At 38.0% G+C, this 23,831-nt stretch overlaps 1 protein-coding gene across 1 annotated transcript; it reads left to right on the forward strand.

Annotated features, from left to right (window-relative positions):
- Positions 1 to 103: 103 nt before the first annotated feature.
- On the forward strand, positions 104 to 22,313 carry LOC138702813 (protein-cysteine N-palmitoyltransferase Rasp-like). The gene is made up of 9 exons (XM_069830110.1): positions 104 to 602; positions 5,611 to 5,783; positions 8,886 to 9,071; positions 11,436 to 11,648; positions 13,319 to 13,459; positions 16,212 to 16,429; positions 17,407 to 17,608; positions 19,359 to 19,503; positions 22,288 to 22,313. Exons 1-9 carry the CDS (start codon positions 503 to 505, stop codon positions 22,311 to 22,313), a joined length of 1,404 nt encoding a protein of 467 aa, XP_069686211.1. The 5' UTR covers positions 104 to 502.
- Positions 22,314 to 23,831: the final 1,518 nt, after the last annotated feature.

Consider the following 23,831-nt stretch of genomic DNA (forward strand, 5'->3'; position numbering starts at 1 on the left):
GTCGTTAAATAGTGTGAACCTTTCTATAATGGATTTCTGGTGAATTTTTTAATTCTTTTTGTATGTTTGTAGTAAGAAAAAACACGGTACATATACAGGAGCTTTCACATTTGCATACAATAATTTCGCCCTGCAATGAAGTTGGTGAAATATGAAAATTTTATTGTTCAAACGTTGGTGAAAAATAATTTGTGAAGTGACAATATTGACACCCATGTGCAGCTGTGATGTGATACCACGGCCAATTTGATGCTTCGCGAAGCGAGCATCAAGTCAACCGTGGAGATACGAACATTACCAACCTTGTTTTGATATTGTTATAGTGTGTATGTTTTTAAAGAAATGTAGAGTGGAGTTATTTCTATGATAAGAGATAAGGGAAAGAGCACAAGGAAATGATTGACATAAAATATTTCGGCTCAGTACTTTTATTTCTTTCATTATATGGTTGCGGTACATTGTGAAGTTGATGATAAATCTTGCCGGTAGTAGATAATTTAAAATGTATTGTGATTTACCTAAACTTGAAATATGGACATATTTCGTGATTTGGGTTTCAGGAGTTGTTTATTCATTGTATAACGTGTACTTGGCAGGGAACTGTGAGTACTTTATAAACTTTTTGGTAAAGGTTAAGTCAATTGGCAGTCTCTCATAAGCTGGTCATGTCCATGTTTGTGGCAATGAGACATGTGTTGTCAATATAATTAAAGTAATGTCCAAGGAAAGAAAAACTTGAGTTATCTAGTGCTTCGTGGTTATATGTTTACGTAATTCTTTATTTTAGCGATACCGTTCGTATTCATTATTTCTCCCACTTCTTTCTGTGTAACTTCCATCCATGCTTTTGAAGTTAGGTTAGTTATCTATATGTTAAATGATGCCATGTCACAAACACAATGCACTACGTGAATGATGCAACACCTCACTGTTGTGTAGATATCTCAAGTTTCTCCCCACCCGAAACCCCCTATTCCCAGCCTCACCCGTTGGTTTCACTTGTGGCACAATGGGTACGTCAAGAACTGCGATATCACTAAAGTAAATAGTTACCCTCTTGGCAGTGCTGTAATTAGTTGGAAAAAAATTTCAGAGGGTACTGTTGAAATCTTCTTAGTTAGAATAGACTCCATGAGGACTCGTACTGCACTTCTTTTTCAAGGTTATTTCATCGGCATGCAGTCGCCTATGCAGACCTCCATCCAGATCCCAGCCACAATAATTGCACATAAGGCAAGGGATTAAATACCGACACTACATTTTTGGGGACAAAAGCCTAGAACTTCTTTTACTAAGAAGAGTATTTCTTTTCTTAGTCCAGATATCGTTCATTGTACTAATGCGCATTCGCATTCTGAAGTCGAAATTTGAATAGAATCTATTATATATAACAAACTACAAAGCTCTGGTGGTTTCACATTGAAGTCAGTATATCCCCGAAGGCCTGAATGTACTTTCGCCTGTATTCAATATAGAAATGTTCATACAAGTTTGAGATGCATGTATCACTACAGGTTATGTTATGTTTGTGTTTAGGCCTACAAGTTAAATCTTTCAACAATCTCTTTTTTTTTTACCTGTCTTCCATTTTGTATTAATCTTAAATTGGGAATGTAAGTATGATGTTTGTATGGGATTGATAAGCCTCTGCATGAAGTTTTCTGCCAAGCTTCTGTCAAATTGACTAGAGTTTATGTCAACTATCTTTGTCCTACTGTGAAAACTTTCTGTTTTGAAGCAGAGAATGCCTCCTCAACATAAATAAAATTCTGGCGAGTACCATAGATTCTAAGACCTTAACAGTACAGTATGCTTTTAAGCTCCTGGAATTGTTAGATCTCTCATAATGTCATCACAGATTACTACCATATCCTACAAAATCAACAGACATAGTAATTTTAGCTGAACTTGGTATTTAGATCCTTATTTACTTATCATTGGAGGCTTGAGCCTTGAGGCGCTGTGCCATCAGGTTAGTAAGCCTATTCATTAGAAATATCACGACTGTCTGCAAGCTTGAAATTAATAGATTACAACTATTCTTGGGGTGGCAAATCATGGTTTTCGATAAAACAACGAATTTACAAGTGTTTAAGCAAAGAATATGAGATGCCAGCTCTTATGTTTATGCCAAATATCAAAATCAAATGTTTCAGACATCTTACATCCTGGATTTCAAAGTGTATTAAAGACTAGTTGAACATAATGAAAGTTTTCCAGTCTATATTTTCTGCTGGTATGGTAAAAGCGAGTTTTTATTTTAGATGGTAGTGCATACCGGCCCATACTGGGCACTGCCTCTTGGGCAAAGTCGAACGCTCATTGACCTGAAGTAATTCGATATTTGGTAGCCGATAAATTTAATATTTTATGTTGTAAGATATGTATTATTTTTTTGTCCAGTGGCTGGACCTTGACTACGAGTAGGCCCATAGATGGCGCTTGTGCCGAGAAGCGTGGACCACTTAGTTCGTCAGAAACTACCCAGAGTGCACCATGGGTGGGGAATCCACATTACACTCGTGATGAATCATGATGAAAGATTGTTGGGAACCGAAGTATTCGGAAAAAAAAACCTGTGTTGTATTGGCCACGAACTTAGCCCAACACAAGTTATACATTCAGAGTGGAGCTGGTTTTGAACCCGGGCCCCCTGGCTTATAGGCCCAGTGCTCTCAGAGTCACTGTAGAAGTTTCGTTCTCATTCGTATTCTCCCAGCTCCTGTAATTTAAATTTCCTGCAGATTACGTAGATAAGTAGACTTAATACATTTAATTGATTTGCTTACTTTATTGGCTCTGTATTTGGCACAAAGGCCTATCACTGGTAGGTCTGACATATCGCACTGTATTTTGCCCTCTTCTGGTGCGTAAATATTGCGAGTTAAATTAGGGATTCCTCACACTTTCAGTATCTGAAGGGCTGTGTTATTTCTCGGAAGAATGAACACTTCAAACTATTAAGAAGATGCCATTCCAAACACTTCAGACAAGTAAGGTCTTTGTAAAATGTTTTCAACAACAAAATTGTCTTTACGATATTTACTAGAAGCTTGTTTTCCTCTTTGGACCACAAACTGTTCATGTGAGAGAAGAAAATCTCTCAAAGGGATCATTTGAGCCAGGTAGGCTCAAGCAGAAGGGTAATAACTAGGGCTACGATTTTGATGACTTATAAATCATGAAAAAATGTTCTGAAAACAATGCATTTATGACCTAAAAATCTTTCAAAAATGCCCTTAAAAATGCCCTAAGAATTGATCTTACATAATTGGCTTAGTAGGAAAAGAGGTTTTGTACTGCTTAATATTTAGACTACTAATTAAATTAAATTTTACATAATTTTTTGTAAGTGGTACACTTTAATTAATTATTTTACCTGATGTAGTTTCCATGTAAGATCGTTCACCTCTGCGTCGGTATGTGGACGTGAGGTCAGCAGTCAACTGGTCGGTCTTGGCCCTTCATGGGCTGTAGCGCCATGGATTTACTTTACTTTTAGTTTCCGTGTGTCTACCACAAGCCCTCTCTTATCCGGAATTAACAGGATAGAGGAGTGTATATTGAAGGGGTGGTTGGACTGATCCATTACGTGGGGTGTACTATGTTAAAATGGCAATATTTGTGTAGAAAAACGATTAAAATATTATACAAAATAATGAGTATTAATGGACAAAATATGTAAAGAAAATATCAAAGGAAATATTATTTTACATTAATAATGGGGGATTTATGGCCAAAAAAAAAAAAAAAAAAGACCGAATAAAACAAAAGATGCTCTTATGAGTTGAAACAGGCAAAAAATGCCCTAACAAATATGTCTTAAAACACTCATTTTATCATATGACACATAAATATTAAAGCAGCTATGTTTCTGGCTTACTAGAAAAAAAGATGCAATTTCATCAAAATCCTAGCCCTAGTAAATAACACTTGAATATCTTTATTATAAGTCAAGATTATCTTATTTAAGTGGGCAAAAATTTGCTGCAATCTTGCTGCAACACTTTTAGATGCACTGTTCTTTATTAATGAAAAACTTACTGTAGAATTTCCTTAACGTTCAAATCACCAAGGGATTTAAGAGAGTTCCAGTTCGTTTTCTGAACCAATCCATTGGTGGAACTGTCCTGGGTGAAATGGGACGTCTGGGATCCCTAGTTAAATGTTAGGTTTGTGAGAGGATAACTAGGTGACATGAGGCTGAGGAATGTGACAGGGTTAGAGTGGGTTAGATGAGGGGATGAGTAAATTGGTGCCTCTAAAGTAAACAAGTACCAATGTTTCAATGATAACCTGGTAATATTGTATTTTATGTTTTAATTTTGTTATATTCCTATGTTTATTTGATTCATTGCTATTGTAACAGCATAGTAAAAGAGCTAGGCCTATATCCTAAACAAAATGTTTGTATATATGTACGTATTTTTTTACGTTGTAGAGTTATTTTTTTTCTCTAGGCTGTTATCTATTTTATGTATATGTCAAATAGTCTGTTCTGATAAGTGCGGCGGCCACTCTTCCCTTATATAATCGAGGAATAGATTGTACTGTGGAGTTTTGTAATTATGACTCTTAAATGCAGAAGATAAACTTTCGAATTTTAAATGAGGCAGTAGAGCAAGTGGACAGCTTCAAATACATGGGGTATAGTATAAGCAGTAACATGAGCTTCTGCCAGGAAGTCAAAAGGAGGATAGGAATGGCCAAGGAAGCTTTTAATAGAAAAAAGGAGCATCTTCTGCGGACCTCTGGAAAAATAACTAAGGAAAAGACTAGTGAAGTGTTTTGTATGGAGTGTGGCATTCTATGGGGCAGAAACATGGACATTACGAGAAGTGAAGAGAAGCGACTAGAAGCATTTGAAATGTAGATATGGGGACGAATGGAACATGTGAAGTGGACAGACAGAATAAGAAATGAAGCTGTGTTGGAAAGAGTGGGTGAAGAAAGAATAATGCTGACACTGAACAGGAAGAGGAAAAGGAATTGACTGAGTCACTGGCTGAGAAGAAACTGACTAATGAAGGATACACTGGAAGTACTGGTGAACGGGAGAAGAGTTCGGGGTAGAAGAAGATATCAGATGATAGACGATATTGAGATATATGGATCATATGAGGAGACAAGAGGAAGGCAGAAAATAGGAAAGATTGAACAAAGCTGAGTTTGCAGTGAAAGACTTACCCTTGGGCAGAACACTGAATGAATTAACCTCTTTACCAACTTTTTTTTTTCAAGGTTGGGGGTTCCTTGGCCCATTGTGTCATTGAGAACTGTGAACCAATGCTAGATATCACTAATAGCGAGTTCCTTGATTGCTCATTGTCTTTTGCTTGCCTAGAATCTAATCCTTTTCCACTCAACATGTAGTCAGAAATGCTACCACTTGCTCAAAATTTGAGGACCAATTTATTTATTGCAAGCAAAGGTAGAAATCACGTGTTCACATATTTTTTTGTTACAGTAAATTAAATGAAAAGAAAAGCTACTTGAATGGTATCCTTTCTTCTTTATTTAAAATATGAAATAAAAATACAAACATAAATCTTGTATCATTTATAAATCATTATTAAAACTGGTGATTGATTGTGTATTGTTGTTTTGCAGATTACAAATACAATAATGGCGGCATTTTCTCTCCTGGTTGGTCATTTCTCAATCAGAAGAAAGATGTATCAGATTTTGAATGGGCCATTTGGTCGCCCTTCCTCTGCACTGCTGCTCCCTGGGTGTGCGTTCATCTTCTGGTGGCCGAGGTTGTGCGGTATGCTTGCAAGGAGGTATATGTGCTGCTCTGCGAATGATACAATTCAGTATGTTGCCGATACTGTATAAACTGACATAATCTGATTAATTAATTTTTTGAAAATGTGAAAGTTCAATGCATGTGAAATGTATGATAGGTTTTTAATGGCGAAATATGTGTAATATATTATTGTAGTCCACCGCTATGGAGTAGTGGTTAGCACGTCCGACTGTGAAATGAGCAGGCCGGATTCAAATCCTGGTTGGGTTTTTTTCCGGGGTTTTCCCTCAACCAATTGAAGCAGAATTGCTGGGTAACTTTCGGCGTTGGACCTGGGACTCATTTCGCCAGCATTAATTCACATCATCATCATCATCCATGCAATAGCCCAGGTTAAGTTCACGGTGCGACATGCTGTACTTGTACAAGAGCGCAGCCGTTCGACATTCACAGAATAGGAGTGGTAGGCACAATAAGCCTCTGGCGCGATGCAGGCCTTTGGGTCCTCCTCTGTACAAGAAAAAAAGAACATTATTGTCAAACCAGGAAAGAATAACTTACATGTATTGTTGTAATTTAAATTTCTATCAGTTGCACCCTTAAACATATCAGGTCCTCCATGTTGAAAGATTATTAAATAATTCCTCCGTGTAAAATTTAAGTGCACATAAGTAAAACCTTTAAAAATGTTTAACTGAATATCTCAGAATGCTAGTACAAGTTTTTAAATGTAATCCTGGAAAGAGGAGGAAGAACAGAAAATTCAGACCAATTCAGGAAGTTGCATTTGTTTCCAAAACACATATACAAAGCAGACATTATCTCCATATCATTCAAACCATTTAAACACAAACTTTTAAATTTCGCTCTTTGTTGCAGTCTTCCTTTTGTAGTTCAGTCTCATATGGTGGCTCCAGCACTGTGGAAGCAACCCAACCAGCTATGCTAAAAGCCAGGTTATGAACCGACTAAACAGGAAGTAGTAGCGTTGGTGAGAGGAAAGTGCGGGTTAGAGGGGTAGCCTGTGCAGCGATGACACGTTGAGTGTGGGGGGTGGAGGGGAGAAGGAGAACGGAGCTTTTCATTGGACCTCACGTGAAAATGTCGTCTGTTAACGAAAATCTGGCAATGGAATCACTGAGACAGTGCAGCCAAACTTCCCAGTTCATTTGCAATACCACGTGGATTACGAGTCTCATTTTGTACCAGCGTCACTAGCTGGTGCTTTCTTAAAACAGTAATTTTAATTACTAATATTATTGATAGTGTTATCGATAACTATATACAGTAGTACTTGAAATAGAGTACTGAATTCTCCCGAATGTTACGATACAAAAAGGAAGCGGATTTTTAAGTCTGGAGAGACAGAAATGATTTTTTTTATAAATTCGTATATTAGTTTGTTGATATATATGAGAATTAATAATAATAATAATAATAATAATAATAATTGAATATACATGACTCAGTCAGTATAAATATAAAATTAAAATCATATCCATTTAAATTATTATCGATGTACAAAAATAGCCAAATAGTTAATTCGATTTATAACGACGACTGAAAATAAAATAAAAATTACCATAATTATGTTGATATAAATTAGATAATACTATATTATTATCGTTATTATCATTAGTATTATAATTATTATTATTTGAATCGAATCGTTGTCCGTTCGTTTAACTGAAATGTTTGAATTCGTTATATAATTCTTTATTAAATTAATACATAGGTTGGATAAAAAGTAATGGCAACACTGCTGTCACGTGACGATGGTGCGTTCGAGAGTTGCCAGCTAGATGAGTTAGTGTAGCCAGCGGCGACAGTACTCTGTCAATCTACTGCAGTGTGTAGAATGTTCACTTTCATAGGGATAGTGCGAGCGCCCTAAGACCATCCTTACAAAACTAGAGCAATGTTCCTGGATCAAAATTTGAACTGGCACGAGGTCGTAGTGCACAAGAATGTTTTCAGGGACTGCGTGAAGCATGTGACGTTGCAGCGTTGCCATATCGCACAGTTGCACGATGGGTTAAAGCATTCCGGGAAGGCCTTGTTGCACCGGTACCAAAGGGAAGGTGACGACTTTCTTGGACGAATCGTTGTTATGGACGAAACCTGGACTCACTCGTATGAACCAAACTTGAAACGCCAGTCAAATGAATGGAAGCATCCCAGTTCTCCTCATCCGAAGAAAGTGCGCCCTACACAAAGAGCTGTGAAGGGGATGTTCATTGTGGCGTATGACATTGTTGGGGTAATACTGCACCATGCTGTACCTCCAAGGCAGACGGAAAACTCGGACTACTGGAACATCCACCGTACTCACCCGATATGATCCATGCGATTACGATCTTTTCACCAAAGTGAAAGAACCACTGCGAGGGACCCGGTACAATACCAGAGATGAACTTATCCATGCTTTAGGGCGGTCAATACGGAACATCAACAAAGATGGATGCGCTGATGGTGTACGACGCCTTCCTAACATTTGGCAAAAGGTAATAAATAAGGGGGCGACTATATAGAAGGTACGTAAATGTTGTACCCCTATGAATAAAGCCATGTCAGAAATATCGAACTGTTGCCATTACTTTTTATCCAACCCTAGTAATTGAAAACACAGCTACGACAGTTATTTTAAACATATCGGTGACAAACACTGAACACGCTTTGAAACTCGCGCCACTATGTGGCAACAGAGCTCAGAAAGAGAGCAACAGAACGTTGCTTCCAGTTTAGTCGGTTCATAACCTGGCTTTTAGTATAGCACCATTTCATTCGTCAGTCACATTTTCCACTTGCCACACTGTGTATAAATTTATAACTTTTGTAATTTTATAACTGTAATATTGCAGAAGTAGTTTTAATGGACACCTCAATAGAATAATTAGAATAATGACTTGCACCTTTTACAATAATGGCGTTGTGAACACAGATTACCTCCAGGTTTATATTAGGAAACTGAAGAACTGTGACACTTAAGTATTAATACTTCAGGCCATTGTTCAACGACTGGAAACAATACATTTTAAGAGCATCCCTGCAGTGAGTTCTCAGTCACTCATTGGTGTTTGTAGTTTAAGAGCTCACTAATAAAAGCAATAATGCTTATTATCTTGTTTGATTGTAGCTGCTGCCCATATGGTACCTGACAGTTTCCATGCTGTACTTGCTTCAACACGTTGGCTTGTTAGCAACGATGTCCCTGGCAGCCGAACCTTGCCTGATGTACTTGCTGTTGCAACTGCGCAGTCGAACTGTGGTATACATCGCAGGACTGTTCCTTCTCGTCCTGCACAATATGGACTTCAGAATGGTAATCTATTGTCTAGACCATATCTCTAGGCCCAGTTCATGCTCCATCACAGTCTGGCATAGACATTATTATGATACAGTGGGTTTACCATGATTATCATCCAGTTCAGTTCAGAGGTAACAGGTTTTCAGGCGTTATAAAGTTCTTAATACAGTAAAATTTGTTATAATGAATGCCAGAGTAACGAATTTTTCAGTTTTGCGAATTTTTGTATTTGTCTGTGCCTTTTCCCTATACTTTTAATGTAAAAAGATTGCCTTTATAACGAATGCAGCTATAATAGTACATTATGCAACGAGCCTATAATGATAGTAATTAAGACGCGAGTATGTTTGTTTATAAAAGGAGCGCAAGCGAGTTTCATAATTTTCATACGAGCGTCTTAATTACCATTATAGGGAAGTTTCATACGACTTTTTATGCTCGACCATATTTCTAACTTGAAATTATTCAGAAGTATTCATTTTATTCGTATCTGACTGAAGATCGGAAGTGACCTTGTGCATAGCTCGTAAATTGTGAGATGTGCGCAGACGCGAAAGTATTGATTTTTTCCGAGGAACAATAATGTCATTGACCTTGATGTAATCTAGAGAATAAAAAGGTAAAAGGTAAAGGTATCCCCGTAACATGCCATGAAGGCACTTGGGGGGGCATGGAGGTAGAGCCCCATGCTTTCCATGACCTCGGCACTAGAATGAGGTGGTGTGGTCGGCACCACGCTCTGACCGCCTTTTACCTCCGGGAAAGACTCGGTACTCAATTTTATAGAAGGCTGAGTGAACCTTGGGGCGTTCTGAAAGTTTGGCAACGAGAAAAATCCTGTTACCACCTGGGATCGAACCCCGGACCTTCCAGTCTGTAGCCAGCTGCTCTACCAACTGAGCTACCCGGCCGCCAATCTAGAGAATAACATGAACTAATTTTGATATAACCTGGAAATTGATTTAGAATTGAAAAACGAGATGACAAATTGAATTTATTTGAATATTATTTACAATTAACGCTAATTATTATAGTAACAGAACATAACCTTCTGCGACAGTATTGGATTTCCAGCCTCCGTGACGTTTCCCTCGTTGTCTTTGGATTGCATATCCGAGAATAATCGAAAACCTGTACTTTAATAAATAGGTGTACTTTAATGACATGCATTAAAGGGCTGCTACCAGGTGTATAATTACTACATTTCGGCATGGTCGAGCATAAAGAATTTACCAGTTTAGTGAATGTAAAAATGATCCTGGTGAAACAATTGTAACGATTTTTTTGTAAGGCAGAATTGAATATCCTCTTGCTGAAACCCAATCAATTCATGTGACTAACTTGTAGCTTTTCGCACTGAGTTGCCTTTGAACGCAACCCAACTCACTACCTACTGCGGGATATATAAGAATTACTGCCGCATGAGTATCTTGGCCTTCCTATTGGTCTGACTGAAGCTTGCTGCTGTGCCTACGCACCATCTTATCCCACTACAGATCGTTTGTAATGCTAATAGTAAATGAAGAGTACATGGGAAAAACGAACAATGTCACAATGGTGTTAAGGGTGATGTCATTATCTAATTCACTGTATTACTACGAACTTTAGTGTTATTTTTACCAAAAGTGGTAAAGGAAAATTGAAACCACGGGTACACTCATCATTCCCTTCATTTCAAGTAGAAACACCAATAAATTTTGCAGTAATATACTGATATAGATCACTATCTCACCTTTAATGGAAATGTGACATTGTTCATTTTTCTCGTATACCCTTCAATGTGTTTCTTTCGGAATTTTGTCGTATTTTGTGGATTTTATGTGTTAAATGTACGTTGTTAGTGCAGTCCGTCTTACACAAGCCCGAATCTCAGAAATGAACTCTTGACATAGTGAGGTTAGCAGAGAGAGGCTGAGTTAGTCTTGGTGATTATATTAGAAGATTCATTCCAAGTGCATCCAGTCATCAAAGCTAATCTGCTCAACTCAACCTCACTCTGCCCTACACTAACACAAACCAAATACAACAGAAGAAGTAAACACTACTCCTCATGTAACCTAATTTAAATCTTCTGGAATATGATGTGTGTAATTGTTGGATTAATCGTCATGGAATGTTTGTATTTCACATTGGTTTTGTTGCATCTTTATACATAATGTGATTTCACTAAGCCTCATTTTATTGTTTGGTGCCATCATTCTCGAACAGTGAGTACCACTGAAAGTGATTGAGAATAAACTAATGAAACTGATTAAGGCTACAGGGCTGTTAATAAACTCTCTGCATCAATACTTAACAAAAAACATGTGCACGGGATAGGGCTTGTGTTGGGAACTCCTATCTTACGGTCTGGTAGTCATACATTTGTTTACTCTGCAGAACTGGATGTCCTTATTCTACGACCAACACTACATGCTGACGATCTCGTCAGCTTGGATATACATGCGCAGTCAGAGCTTCTGTCTGGACAGACTGATGTCTAACAAAGTCAGCGTTAGTGTTGCGGAGTTGGTACTGCTGCTTGGTTACTGCTTCTATCTTCCCATGTTGTTCCTTGGACCACTAGTGCTCTTTGAAGAGTTCGAGGCTGGGGTAAGTTATTGAACATACTGGATGATAACAAAGACGAAGATAAAATTAATAATACTAGCAAGTGACTCGGTGGTAACACACTAGATTCACATTCGGGAGGTCGTGGGTTCAAACTCTATGGTTGGCCAATCTAATTGAAGTTTTTATGGTTTCCCTCTCACAATGCCAAATAGAAAATTTACATACCACGATTCATCATTGCCTTAATCATCCTGCCATATAATGTAACATGTTATGACAATAGAAACAGAATCACAATAGTGCACATCCTATTGATATATCCGAAGATTCTATACACGCAATTATGATCTAGATATTGAAGCTTGTAAAGTTATTATGTATTTATTTATTTATTTACACTGCAAGTGAGCAAACACTCCTGTGGCAGTGGTAACTTAATTACACAATAATTACAATTAATAATAATACAAGGGTTGGATAAAAAGTTATGGCAACACTGCTGTCACATGACAATGGTGCGTTCGAGAGCTGCCAGCTCTGTGGACATGAACAAGGACTGTTAGATGAGTTACTACAGCCAGCAGTGATAGTACTCTGTCAATCTACTGCAGTGTGTAGAACGTTTACTTTCACAGGGATAGTGCGAGCGCCCTAAGACCACGTTTACAAAACTAGAGCAACGTTCCTGGATCAAAATTGAAATGGCACGAGGTCGTAGTGCACAAGAATGTTTTCAGGGACTGCATGAAGCATGTGGCGATGCAGCGTTGCCATATCGCACAGTGGCGTGATGGGTTAAAGCGTTCCAGGAAGGCCTTGTTGGACCGGTACGAATCGTCGCTATGGACGAAACTTGGACTCGCTCGTATGAACCAAACTTGAAACGCCAATCAAATGAATGGAAGCACCCCGGTTCTCCTCGTCCAAAGAAAGTGCGCCCTACACAAAGTGCTGTGAAGGAGATGTTCATTGTGGCGTATGACATTGATGGGGTAATACTGCACCACGCTGTACCTCCAAGCCAGATGGTAAATGCGGACTACTACTGCAGGTTCCTGCAGCACCACCTTCGTCCAGCACTCAGGAGACAATGACAATACTTAGTGGTACAGAATCCCATCATTCTTTATGACAATGCAAGGAGTCGACCTCTTGCGCTGCTGGCAATGGGATATTCTGGAACATCCACCGTACTCACCCGATATGATCCGTGCGATTATGATCTTTTCACCAAAGTGAAAGAACCACTGCGAGGGACCCGGTACAATACCAGAGATGAACTTATCCGTGCCTTAGGGCGGTCAATACAGAACATCAACAAAGATGGATGCGCTGATGGTGTATGACGCCTTCCAAACATTTGGAAAAAGGTAATAAATAAGGGGGATACTATATTGAAAGTACGTAAATATTGTACCCCTGTGAATAAAGCCATGTCAGAAATATCGAACAGTTGCCATTACTTTTTATCCAACCTTTGTAGCTAAAATAACAGCAGTGTTAGTCACTTGTTTTACCGACTTGGCATGAATGAAACCAATAAGTAAGCCAAGGAGTAATTTTTTTTAAAGTGAACCAGGAAAGATAAGATGACTTACAATGAGATAAATATGATGATTTAATATGGAACTGGTAGTTGAGCAGTAATACTTGTCTGCCTGTGAGAGAGGTTATGTTATGATTAAAATATTGTGTTTTATTTAATCCAGATTCTGAAGCCGTATGCTCCTTGGACTGTGCAGCGCATGAAGATTTTTCTATTGAACATCCTTCGATACGTGTGGTGGATGTGCTTCCTGGAACTGTTCCTGCATTTCATCTATGTCGGTGCCCTGCAGATGGACCTGAAGGTGTGTACAGGAATGACATTTCAAAAGCAATTTTTTCACTTTTTTTTAAATTTCATTTGAAGATAAAATGAGGGTTAAACACTGCTGTAAGACTGACGGCTAGAGGTTTATGCCTCTCAGCATGCAGATAATGTAGAGGCATGAATATCTACATTTGTTCTGATAGCCAGACTGCTCTGGGTTCATGGAGTCTGCATGAAGTAAAAATCAGGACAAAGAATGTAGAATTATCCCGGCAACCATTTTCAGAACTAATAAAGTACAGTACAGCCAATCTACTGGCCTGGAACCTTGTTTCGGATTTCCGAAGTATGTAATCAAACAGGCTGCAAAGGACAACTTGAAGAAGTGTTTGCTATAAGCATGGAGATCTACAGTCATTCCAAAACTCATCTCTAAGAACAGAATTGTGGGTTGGGCATGCCGGCAGTCTGTTATTTCTCCTGGACCAGTTGGTTCTCAAACTTTTTTTATCGCGGATCCCTTTCAACTCGAGAAAAAATTCACGGATCATCAAATGAAATTAATTTATCGTTAGATTAATATAGATATAAATTTAATATGCCTCCGTATTTATATTGTGTACATACATAACATCGACAATATGTCCACAACTACATTAATTACCATGCGTAGCTGTAAGTTCACAGACATGCAGTAGTATTACAAACTACGTGTATTTTTTTCAGAAATTACATGCATCATTATACTAAAATACCTTGAAATTGCTAGTGAAGAATAGTGTTTTTCCTTGTCTCACAATTTCTTTCAAGTTGGGGGAGATAGAAGAATTGGTGCCCGAGTTGGTGAATACCACCCCTGCTGCGTGGATTGACATGTTTATTGTATTATGTGGCCAGTTATGTAGTAAATCAATCCTCTAAGTTTATTGCGTGTACCCTCTGTGCCCTTCGACAGGAATGTTGGTTGGTTTCTAATGCCAGGCGTTTGACAATAAAGTCATTTGACCTCTTGCACTCCAATATTTTTCAAAGATATTATCACGGCCAGCCACTGAAGCACAGATTTTGAGGTGTTCCGAATCCATTTCTTGGTTTGAGTTGCACAATGGGCAGTTAGGGGACTGATATATTCCAATTCTATGCAGGTGTTTGGCCAAACAATCATGGCCTGTTGCCAATCTAAATGCAGCTACAGACGATTTTCGTGGTAAATCGGGAATTAACTGTGGATTTTGATGCAGAGAGTTCCATTTTTTCCCTTGAGATTGTGTTATCAAATTTTGTTTGTTGAAGTCTAAGTAAAAGGTAAAGGTAAAGGTATCCCCGTAACATGCCATGAAGGCACTTGGGGGGGCATGGAGGTAGAGCCCCATGCTTTCCATGACCTCGGCACTAGAATGAGGTGGTGTGGTCAGCACCAGGCTCTGACCGCCTTTTACCCCCGGGAAAGACCCGGTACTCAATTTTATAGGAGGCTGAGTGAACCTCGGGACCGTTCTGAAAGTTTGGCAACGAGAAAAAATCCTGTCACCACCTGGGATCGAACCCCGGACCTTCCAGTCCGTAGCCAGCTGCTCTACCAACTGAGCTACCCGGCCGCCGAAGTCTAAGTATGTAGATTTAATAAATCTTTTCACAGAGTAATACGTAGATTTAGTAACAGGTCTGTAAGTAGCAGTGCTGCCCTTCTTTGCTAAAGCATCTGCATTCTCATTTCCCAGGATTCCACAATGGGATGGTATCCATTGGAATACAATTCTTTTATTGAGTGATATTAATTGAGAGAGCATTTTAGTTATTTCTGCTGTTTGAGATGAAGGTGTGTGTTTAGAGACGATTGATAGAATAGCTGATTTGGAGTCTGAAAATATAACTGCATTCTTAAATTTATTGATGTGGCATAGAAGATTCCTGAGACTTTCACTTATTGCAATGATTTCTCCATCAAAACTTGTTGTTCCATATCCAAGAGATCTATAAAGTGAGAAGAGACAGCACGTAACACCTGCACCGGCACCTTTTCTCTGGAGATCAAGGATCCGTCGGTGTATAAATGAAGCCAGTTTTGTGGAGGGTACCTAATATTAATTGTCTCTAAAGACAATTGTTTCAGTATTTCAGTATTTACTTCTGATTTCAGTATTTCTTCTGTTAAATTTAGATTATATTCTATATGTAATAGAGTTAAAGGGTTTGATTTAATTTGTAAGTTTTCTTTTAAATTCGGGATATTGATTTCCTGTTTTAATTCTTGAACAATGGATATGAAACTTTTTTGAGTTTTCAATCTACAGAGAGGACTGTATGAATGTAATAGGTTATCATCTTATCATCTTCAGTCAGACATGCAAAGAATTTATCTTGCATAAAATAGGAATTTACATGAATCCAAATTGTTCTCTATGCCATAAAGAAGAAGGAATGACTGCAGAACATCTACAGACCTGTGAAGTTCTACCTGTTGGATCCACCACAGAGAGCAAGAGCGCTAATGGCTTCCTTGCCAAAGCCCGGCATTCGATAATAACATCTTGGAGAATAAAAAAAATACAAAATTACTTCAGGCTGCAAGATCATCTGTTAAATAAGAGTGACGTCAGCTATGCTTCATGTTTTCCTTGGTATGAATGGTTTTATTGCAACTATATGTGTAAGCCTGTAAATGTATGTTATGCTAAATGTCTGAAATAGAGTTAAGAATGGTAAATCCCTTGAAAGTTTGCATACACCTTCTTTTTTTCGTAACACACATCTTGGAAATAATTCAGATGTTTTGTTGTGTATTCTAGCATGTTAGAATTCTTGGAGTGTGGGCGCACTACGGGATGGGCTTCAGCATGGGGATCATGTTTCAACTGAAGTATGTCGTCACTTACGGGCTGAGCTGTACTGTCGCACGAGCAGAACAGATCAAGGCCCCCGCCCACCCCAAGTGCATCAGCCGCATCCACCTCTACTCTGACATGTGGAGACACTTCGACCAGGGACTTTACTTCTTCCTGCGCAAGTATGTTGCCTTCACATCATCTGTTCATTTAAGCAGAATAAGATTGCTGTGTAAAGATTTGCTTATACCTGTACAATCCTTTTTTCTTGAATCTCTAGGACATTATTTCCCCTCCCCTCCCTTACACTTAGTATGAGCAAGGAAGAACTGAGAATAGATTTCAAAAAGGCATATGACTTCATTAAGACAAAAGTTTTATATAATATTGTAATTGAATTTGGTAATTCCAAGAAACTAGTTCAGTTAATTAAAATGTGTTTCAGTGAAATGTACAGCAGAGTCCGTATAGGTCAGTTTCTATCAGATGCGTTTCCAATTCACTGCGGGCTAAAGCAAGGAGATGCACTATCACCTTTACTTTCTAACTTTGCTCTAGAGTATGCCGTTAGCAAAGTCCAGGATAACAGAGAGGGTTTGGAATTGAACGGGTTACATCAGCTGCTTGTCTATGCAGATGACGTGAATATGTTAGGAGGAAATTCACAAACTATTAGGGAAAACACGGGGATTTTACTTGAAGCAAGTAAGGAGATAGGTTTGGAAGTAAATCCCGAAAAGACAAAGTATATGATTATGTCTCGTGACCAGAATATAGTACTGAATGGAAGTATAAAAATTGGAAATTTGTCCTTTGAAGAGGTTGAAAAATTCAAATATCTTGGAGCAACAGTAACAAATATAAATGACACTTGGGAGGAAATTAAACACAGAATAAATATGGGAAATGCCTGTTATTCGATTGAGAAGCTTTCATCCACTGTGCAGTGGAGTAAAACCTCGTTTGGTAAGAGGAAATGAAGCCGAGAGAGAATTACAGAAATATGCAGTGACCATGTAGGCCTGTGAGAATTGTATTCAAGCACGCTTGTCCTGGCATTTAATGCATGATGTGAATGGATTGATACCTTTGCTGAAGGTACCTTCAATGTCATATTAACTTTATCAGGTTGAGTTTTCGTGTGGTGTTTGTATTTCAGGTACATGTACGTTCCCGTTCTTGGTGCTAGCCCCAGTCTGGCACGCAGATTGCTGGCTTCCCTCGTCTGTTTCAGCTTCGTGTACGCTTGGCACAAAGTGTTTCTGTTCGTGCTGATATGGTCGGCCCTTAATTACGCCGGCGTCAGTATTGAGATCATTTGCAAAGCCATAGGCTCAACACGTCGCTACCAGCTGTGTGAGGTGAGGCAGTGCAGTGATATATTATGAGAATTGTTGAGTTATGTAGCATCAATCAACTGACACCCATTAACACACGTCAGTCAGTGACACTCACTCTCACGAAACAGATTGATCCTCAGAACTTTTTCGGAAGTTATGGTGAGATGAAAGCCTGGGTTGTTTCTTGCCACAATTAGGGATTTAAGCCATATTTTATTGACAACTGTGTCCGTCAGTTTTTTTAGAATCCTACAATTATTGAATGAAAAGTAATAGCGTCATTTTAATTATTTTGGACTGTGAATATATCAATAAATGATCCTTGCAGTATACTTTATATTATCTATTTTGGATAAATACATTTATAGTCAGAAGCATCGTAGTTAGGTTGTTACTCTACAAGCCGGAAGAAAGGTGGTCCAGCACATGGGACTGAGATTGATCAGTGCTGATTTCCTCTTGAAGAGAGAGCTTTAACATCCCACCATTGTAAGTGCGTTTCGGATCCCATAATGGGAGAACTTGGTATTGATTTTTTTACGTTTATAGTCAAATTTGTAGATTTATTAAAAGAATGCTTAAATATACTTATCCCGAAACAAAACTGAAATTGTATGAAGTCATGGACATCTATGTTTCGAATGTTGTACCCTGACAAAAGTCCATCAACAGAAAATTGAAGTGGTGGTGGTGGTGGTGGTCATCATTCATGGATACTATCACATACCAACATTTTTGAAAACAATTAGCAGGCAATCTAGCCAAAGAAGGCTGAAGATGAGATGAAAAACATTCCTGAGAATTAACATATTCAGAAAATTACTTAATACAGTAGAACCTCTATTATCCATGGTAATGAAGGGGGTGGACTGAACGGTCAATCAATAAAATCGGATAATCTGTACCATAAAATATTTTCGTAAATAAAGTGAATAATTCATGAAGTTTCGTAATTTCCTCCGTACTCTTGTTTTTAACATGCTAGGTAGTGGATCAGAAGTTCACTAATTTAAGTTCGGTTGTCAAGGACGTGTTTTTAAGGGGCAAGGAAACTCCTTGTAATGGCTGAAAGCGGAAAGATAGAAATAGTAGAGGTCTCATGTTGTAGATTTATATACTCTATACACTTTATGTTTAATTTTTATTAAATCGCGCACGGTTGTAACATCAGTCTCGTATTCTGATGCGAGATGAGCCACAGTTTCTCTTTCCCCAAATCACTGAATTATATGCATTTTTCGATACTTATCACAAAAATTTTCTTTTGACATTCATGGAATACATGTTATGTAGACGTAGTACAGTACGACAACTCGAACAGTAGACAAACTGGAGAGTAAATGGTTGTAATATCACTCTCTAGAAAAAAATAAAATACGTACTAATATAACGTACAGCAGTAGTTCATATGTTTCTGTAGCAAAAAAAAATAAAAATAAAAGGAGAGTGAGCGAAAGACAGTCGGATAATCCGTCAATCGGTTAATAGGGTGTCGGATAATCGGGGTTCTACTGTATATGCTTTATAGTAAAAGTACTTTTTCTAAAATGTGAAAAGTAGCATATGAACACAGCAGGTATAAAACAAATTAAGCAGGACAATTCATGAGGAGAGTTAAAGTTGAATGTTGTCTGCTCTGTGTTAACTCATATTGTAATATGGACGGAAGTCGGCAATTGGGGTATTTTTAAACATGCGTCATTTGAACTGCAATGGAAGACTGTCATCCAAAGGTTATATTTCAACCAGAGCATTCTCTTATCTCTTGCAGAAATCTTTGTTGTCAACACCGCAGAACATCAGACGGTTTCATGCCTTTATAGCTACACCTCTTTTCATGATGTCTGCTCTTTCGAACTTCTATTTCTTTGCTGGAATGGAAATTGGAAACCATTTTTTGACGAGATTCTTCGAAGGTAAGTTGCTTGTTTCTATTATAAGGAACATTTATTTACTAATGAAACACGTAAAAATCAGAACAAACAAAACAAATTTCTATTTTTCTGTTTTTCGTAACAGCTCTGTTGTGCTTTATGATAAATTTATGATTATAATTTATTGGGTTCATCATAATATATATATATATATATATATATATATATATATATATATATATATATATATATATATATACACATACTAGTGGCTTGTGCAGCAAATGCTGCAAACTGAGCCCATAAGAAGTTCAAATAAACATTTTTCAGATTTATTTTCAATGAAGAACACCAGACATTCAGAAAGTTATTTGCTTCCATAATAATGAAAGATAATCTCTCTCGAGCCAATACTGAAGAGAACCACGCATATAAATATCTACACCACACTGCCATAAAATATATGAAGAAGACACAACCCCACTTGATTCATAACTATAAAAATATTTGATTTTTAATAATATTATTATCTTACGTACGTTTTATAGCTTTCAGTAACATGTACTTTATATACTATATAGCTGCCACTCAGTAAAATACAGAAATCAAAATCTAATTTAAGTTATTCTCTACATCTATTTATCATCATCATCATCATCATCTTCCTAACAAGTATTAGGCCAAGTGGCCTGTTACGGTCTCAAACTAGAATTTTCAGTCCATCTCTTCTTTGGACGGCCTAGAGATCTTTTGCCATATGGATGGTAATGAAGCAGTGCTTTTGGAATTCTGCATCGATTCATTCGTTCGAGATGACCCTTCCACTGAAGTTGATATTTGCTGATGAACTGCATAATGGGTTCTATTTGAAGTTCTTGCATTAGGTACATCTATTTATATAATCCCAAAACGTTTCACTTTGATATCATCAATATAGCATTAATATGTATAATTAATGAAAAATAGTCACATCATGGCATTAACTACAATAATATTTCATTTCTAATGGTAATAATGTCATCAAACCACCTCAAGTTTTGTAGTTTTTAATATCCCATACACAGCTGTACCCAGAAAATTACACACCACAGAATCGAACCTGTAAATTATTTTTAGTAAGTTATGATTTTAATAACCAATTTAATTTGAGCTCTAAATATGTCAGCATTCTTGCAGATCATGGCCTTCGTGTAATATTGTTTACTGTAGTGTGTGTTTTGCTTTATTCTGAAATGCAATTAGCTAGTTCTCAAAATTGACGACAGATGGATTTTGGAAAATAGGAAAATTATATTGAAAAATAGACATTTCACTGAAAACTACTATTTTTCTGAAAAACTTTGAGTTCCAAGCTTCAAAATGAGGAGTCATTTATTAAAATCCGTTCAGCCGTTTTTCCGTAATTTCCATTACCAGTTCAAATTATATATATTTTATCAAAAACATCTTTTCTTGTATTTAATATGAAATATGACCTGCCCACTGATTGGTTTTGAAGGGCTGCGGTATTTTGACCGTGCAAAGGTAGCATAATCATTAGTCTATTAATTGTGGACTGGAATGAATGGTTGGACGAGGAATATACTGTTTCTTATTTTATATATCTGTGTGTGTGTGTGCGTGCGTGTGTGTGCGTGCTCGCGTGCGCGCGTGTGCGCGCTTATTTACTTCTGTAACCCTCTGATACAATTATCTACAGCAGCATTTTGGGCAAAGGGCATCATTGTCAATGCTGGGCACAGATCGCAGTGGCTCTTGCAAGTTACAGATACAGAGACAGTGTTCAGAGAGAGATCCGCATCTTGTACATGTATTCCTTCGTGGAGAGAATGGTACACCAAGAGCAGTATTCATCAGAGGTTTTGATATGAATTCCCAGATGAGAAAAGAGATGTTAGAGCTCATTCCAAGGAAGGGTACTGAGCAGGCTGTAGATATTGGACTTTCTTGGGATAAATTAATATTAGTAGTTATGGACAGGGGACCTCCATAGTTGGAAACAACTAGTCTACTGGGGCGGCTGAGAAGTAAGGTGAAATGTTTCAGTATTAATAATGATGCAATACCTATTCATTATATTGTGCATTATGCCAGACGAGTGTAGTCACAAAAACTACAAAAGAGCAAAAGGTTTTCATCAAGTTTCCCTTCGGGAATGCGACAGTAAATATGAGGAGCATCATTTCAAGCTGTATGAAGTCCACTGCGAACAAAATTGAGTTTCATACATTTTCGTGTAGTTTCTTAATCAATATTTAATGCTGTGAAGGCTTTTCGTTTTAAATCATATTTGTAATGCGTGAAAACAAGTGAATGTTGTTTGAAATCATATTCGGTCCTGTAAAGTGTATCAAATTGTATTATGTCCATGATCAATTGTATTGAGTTGGAAAAACACCTTCGAAAAAATTTGAAATGCTGACACCTAAAGATTACCATAATATTTATGAATGTATTGTTTTCAAATTTTCAGTAAAAAATGGAATATGAGGAACTACAAAACACTGAGTGAATATTCTAAGAATGATTGATGGCATCAGTGAAATAAAACGAATTATGTTCAAAAGTCTATCAAATATGAAACTGTAACAGGGTAAAAATAGAGCCAACCTATTGGTGTGATAACCCATGAAAGAAATTCATAACCATTCTTACAAAAAGGAAAGCAATGTGTCTTGTTCCTGAAGCCTCACTAATTATGGTACCACAGAGCAAAGAAGACTGATGTGAATGATCTATTAAGTAAACAATTTGTGAATGAATGAAGGAGCATAATTGACTCAAATTTCTATATTAATATCATGAATTCAAAAAGTGTGGTTACAGGCTGTGAGGATGAGGGTTGTGACTGACTGGCCAGAGGAAGAATCAATGTATGCAGCTGTTTGCTGACAACATAAAGTCCACTATAGTCCACTGTAGTCTTCAGTTCTTACGATGAAAGAGTAATGGAACGGAGAAAAATTCTCTCCGGCGCCGGGATTTGAACCCGGGTTTTCAGCTCTACGTGCTGATGCTTTATCCACCAAGCCACACTGGATACCCATCCCGGCGCTGGGCAGAATCGTCTCAGATTAAGTTCCAACTCTTGGGTTCCCTCTAGTGGCTTCCCTCTGCACTATGTCATAGGTGTCTATGAACGTAGGACTGAAGTCCACACATGTGCTGAGGTGCACTCGTTATGAGTGACTAGTTGGCCGGGATCCGATGGAATAAGTGCCGTCTTAAATCACGAAGTGATTTACACTTATCATATATATTATTGTAATGTACCGAAGTACATATGATATTTCCATGCAGATATTCTGCGTCATCATACGATGAAAGGGTAATGGAATGTTTTTCATGAAAAATGAGGGGTATTTTGATCGGTGTTCATTATAGATGCCTGTTGCTAGTAGCCAGAGGTGGGGTGTAGTCAATATATACTGCAGGGCTGTGTCTTCTGCAACCGGTACTGATGATTTTAATTTACTTCTTTTGTGGTTTATGGATGGACAGTATAGAAGAATGTGTTCCAGATCTTCATCATGATTATTACACCACAAACAAGTAGGATTATCAGAAATGTGAAATCGGTGTAGGTACAATTGTGTGACAGGCTGCAAACGGGTATCTGTCGGATACAGGGGGGAGAGCCATTAATCCTTCCCATTGAAGGTTTTAAGGAACCAACCTGGACTAATACCCAATGTCCCATCCCTACCTTCCCGTGGTGCAGCTGTTAGTAAGCGTAATTTTACAAGCTGAACTAAAGAGAGGGGCTACTCATCAATTAGCACTGGTCAGCTTGATGAGTTAATGACTGAATTTGGTATAATTTTCCTCTATCCAATACCTAATTCCCTCTTTACCCTTTCCTATCCAGTCCTCTGACTGAACTTTTACTTTCTTCGACCCCGACGGCATCAGAACATTCGAGGCCTAGGGGTTCATTTCCCTTTCCTTCCTCCTCTTTCTACTTTTCTGTTCCTAGTGCTGACCTGCTGTGGCACAAATCGTCCTCCAGTGGCTTAAGGAGGGAAAGCTGGTGATCAACAAGATCTCCCAGCTAGGTCCAATGGACCCGTCGACCAACAGCAGGTGTGGTCCTCCAGACATTCTGGGGGTTGTGTGTGAATGAAGTAGCCACCAAAACGTTAAAATATGGTGTTCACTTAAATCGGCTACAACTTGCCATTTTCACAACCTCAAAATCTGTGCTTCAGTGGCTGACCATGATAATATCTTTGAAAAATATTGGAGTGCAAGAGGTCAAATGACTTTATTGTCAAACGCCTGGCATTAGAAAACAACAACAACAACAATTGTGTGACAATGTGACCTGTTCTGGCTCTTGTTAAAATGTTTGAACATGTCTTGGCAATACG

Source organism: Periplaneta americana, chromosome 7, assembly GCF_040183065.1.
Source record: "Periplaneta americana isolate PAMFEO1 chromosome 7, P.americana_PAMFEO1_priV1, whole genome shotgun sequence".
Lineage (NCBI taxonomy): Eukaryota > Metazoa > Arthropoda > Insecta > Blattodea > Blattidae > Periplaneta > Periplaneta americana.

Excerpts from the sequence above, each read along its gene's own strand:
- LOC138702813 (XM_069830110.1), top strand. The coding sequence starts at position 503 with ATGTATTGTGATTTACCTAAACTTGAAATATGGACATATTTCGTGATT. Across the intron at positions 9,072-11,435 it reads ACAATATGGACTTCAGAATG|AACTGGATGTCCTTATTCTA; the intron begins GTAATCTATTGT and ends TTTACTCTGCAG. Across the intron at positions 19,504-22,287 it reads TTTGACGAGATTCTTCGAAG|GCTGTGAGGATGAGGGTTGT; the intron begins GTAAGTTGCTTG and ends GTGTGGTTACAG.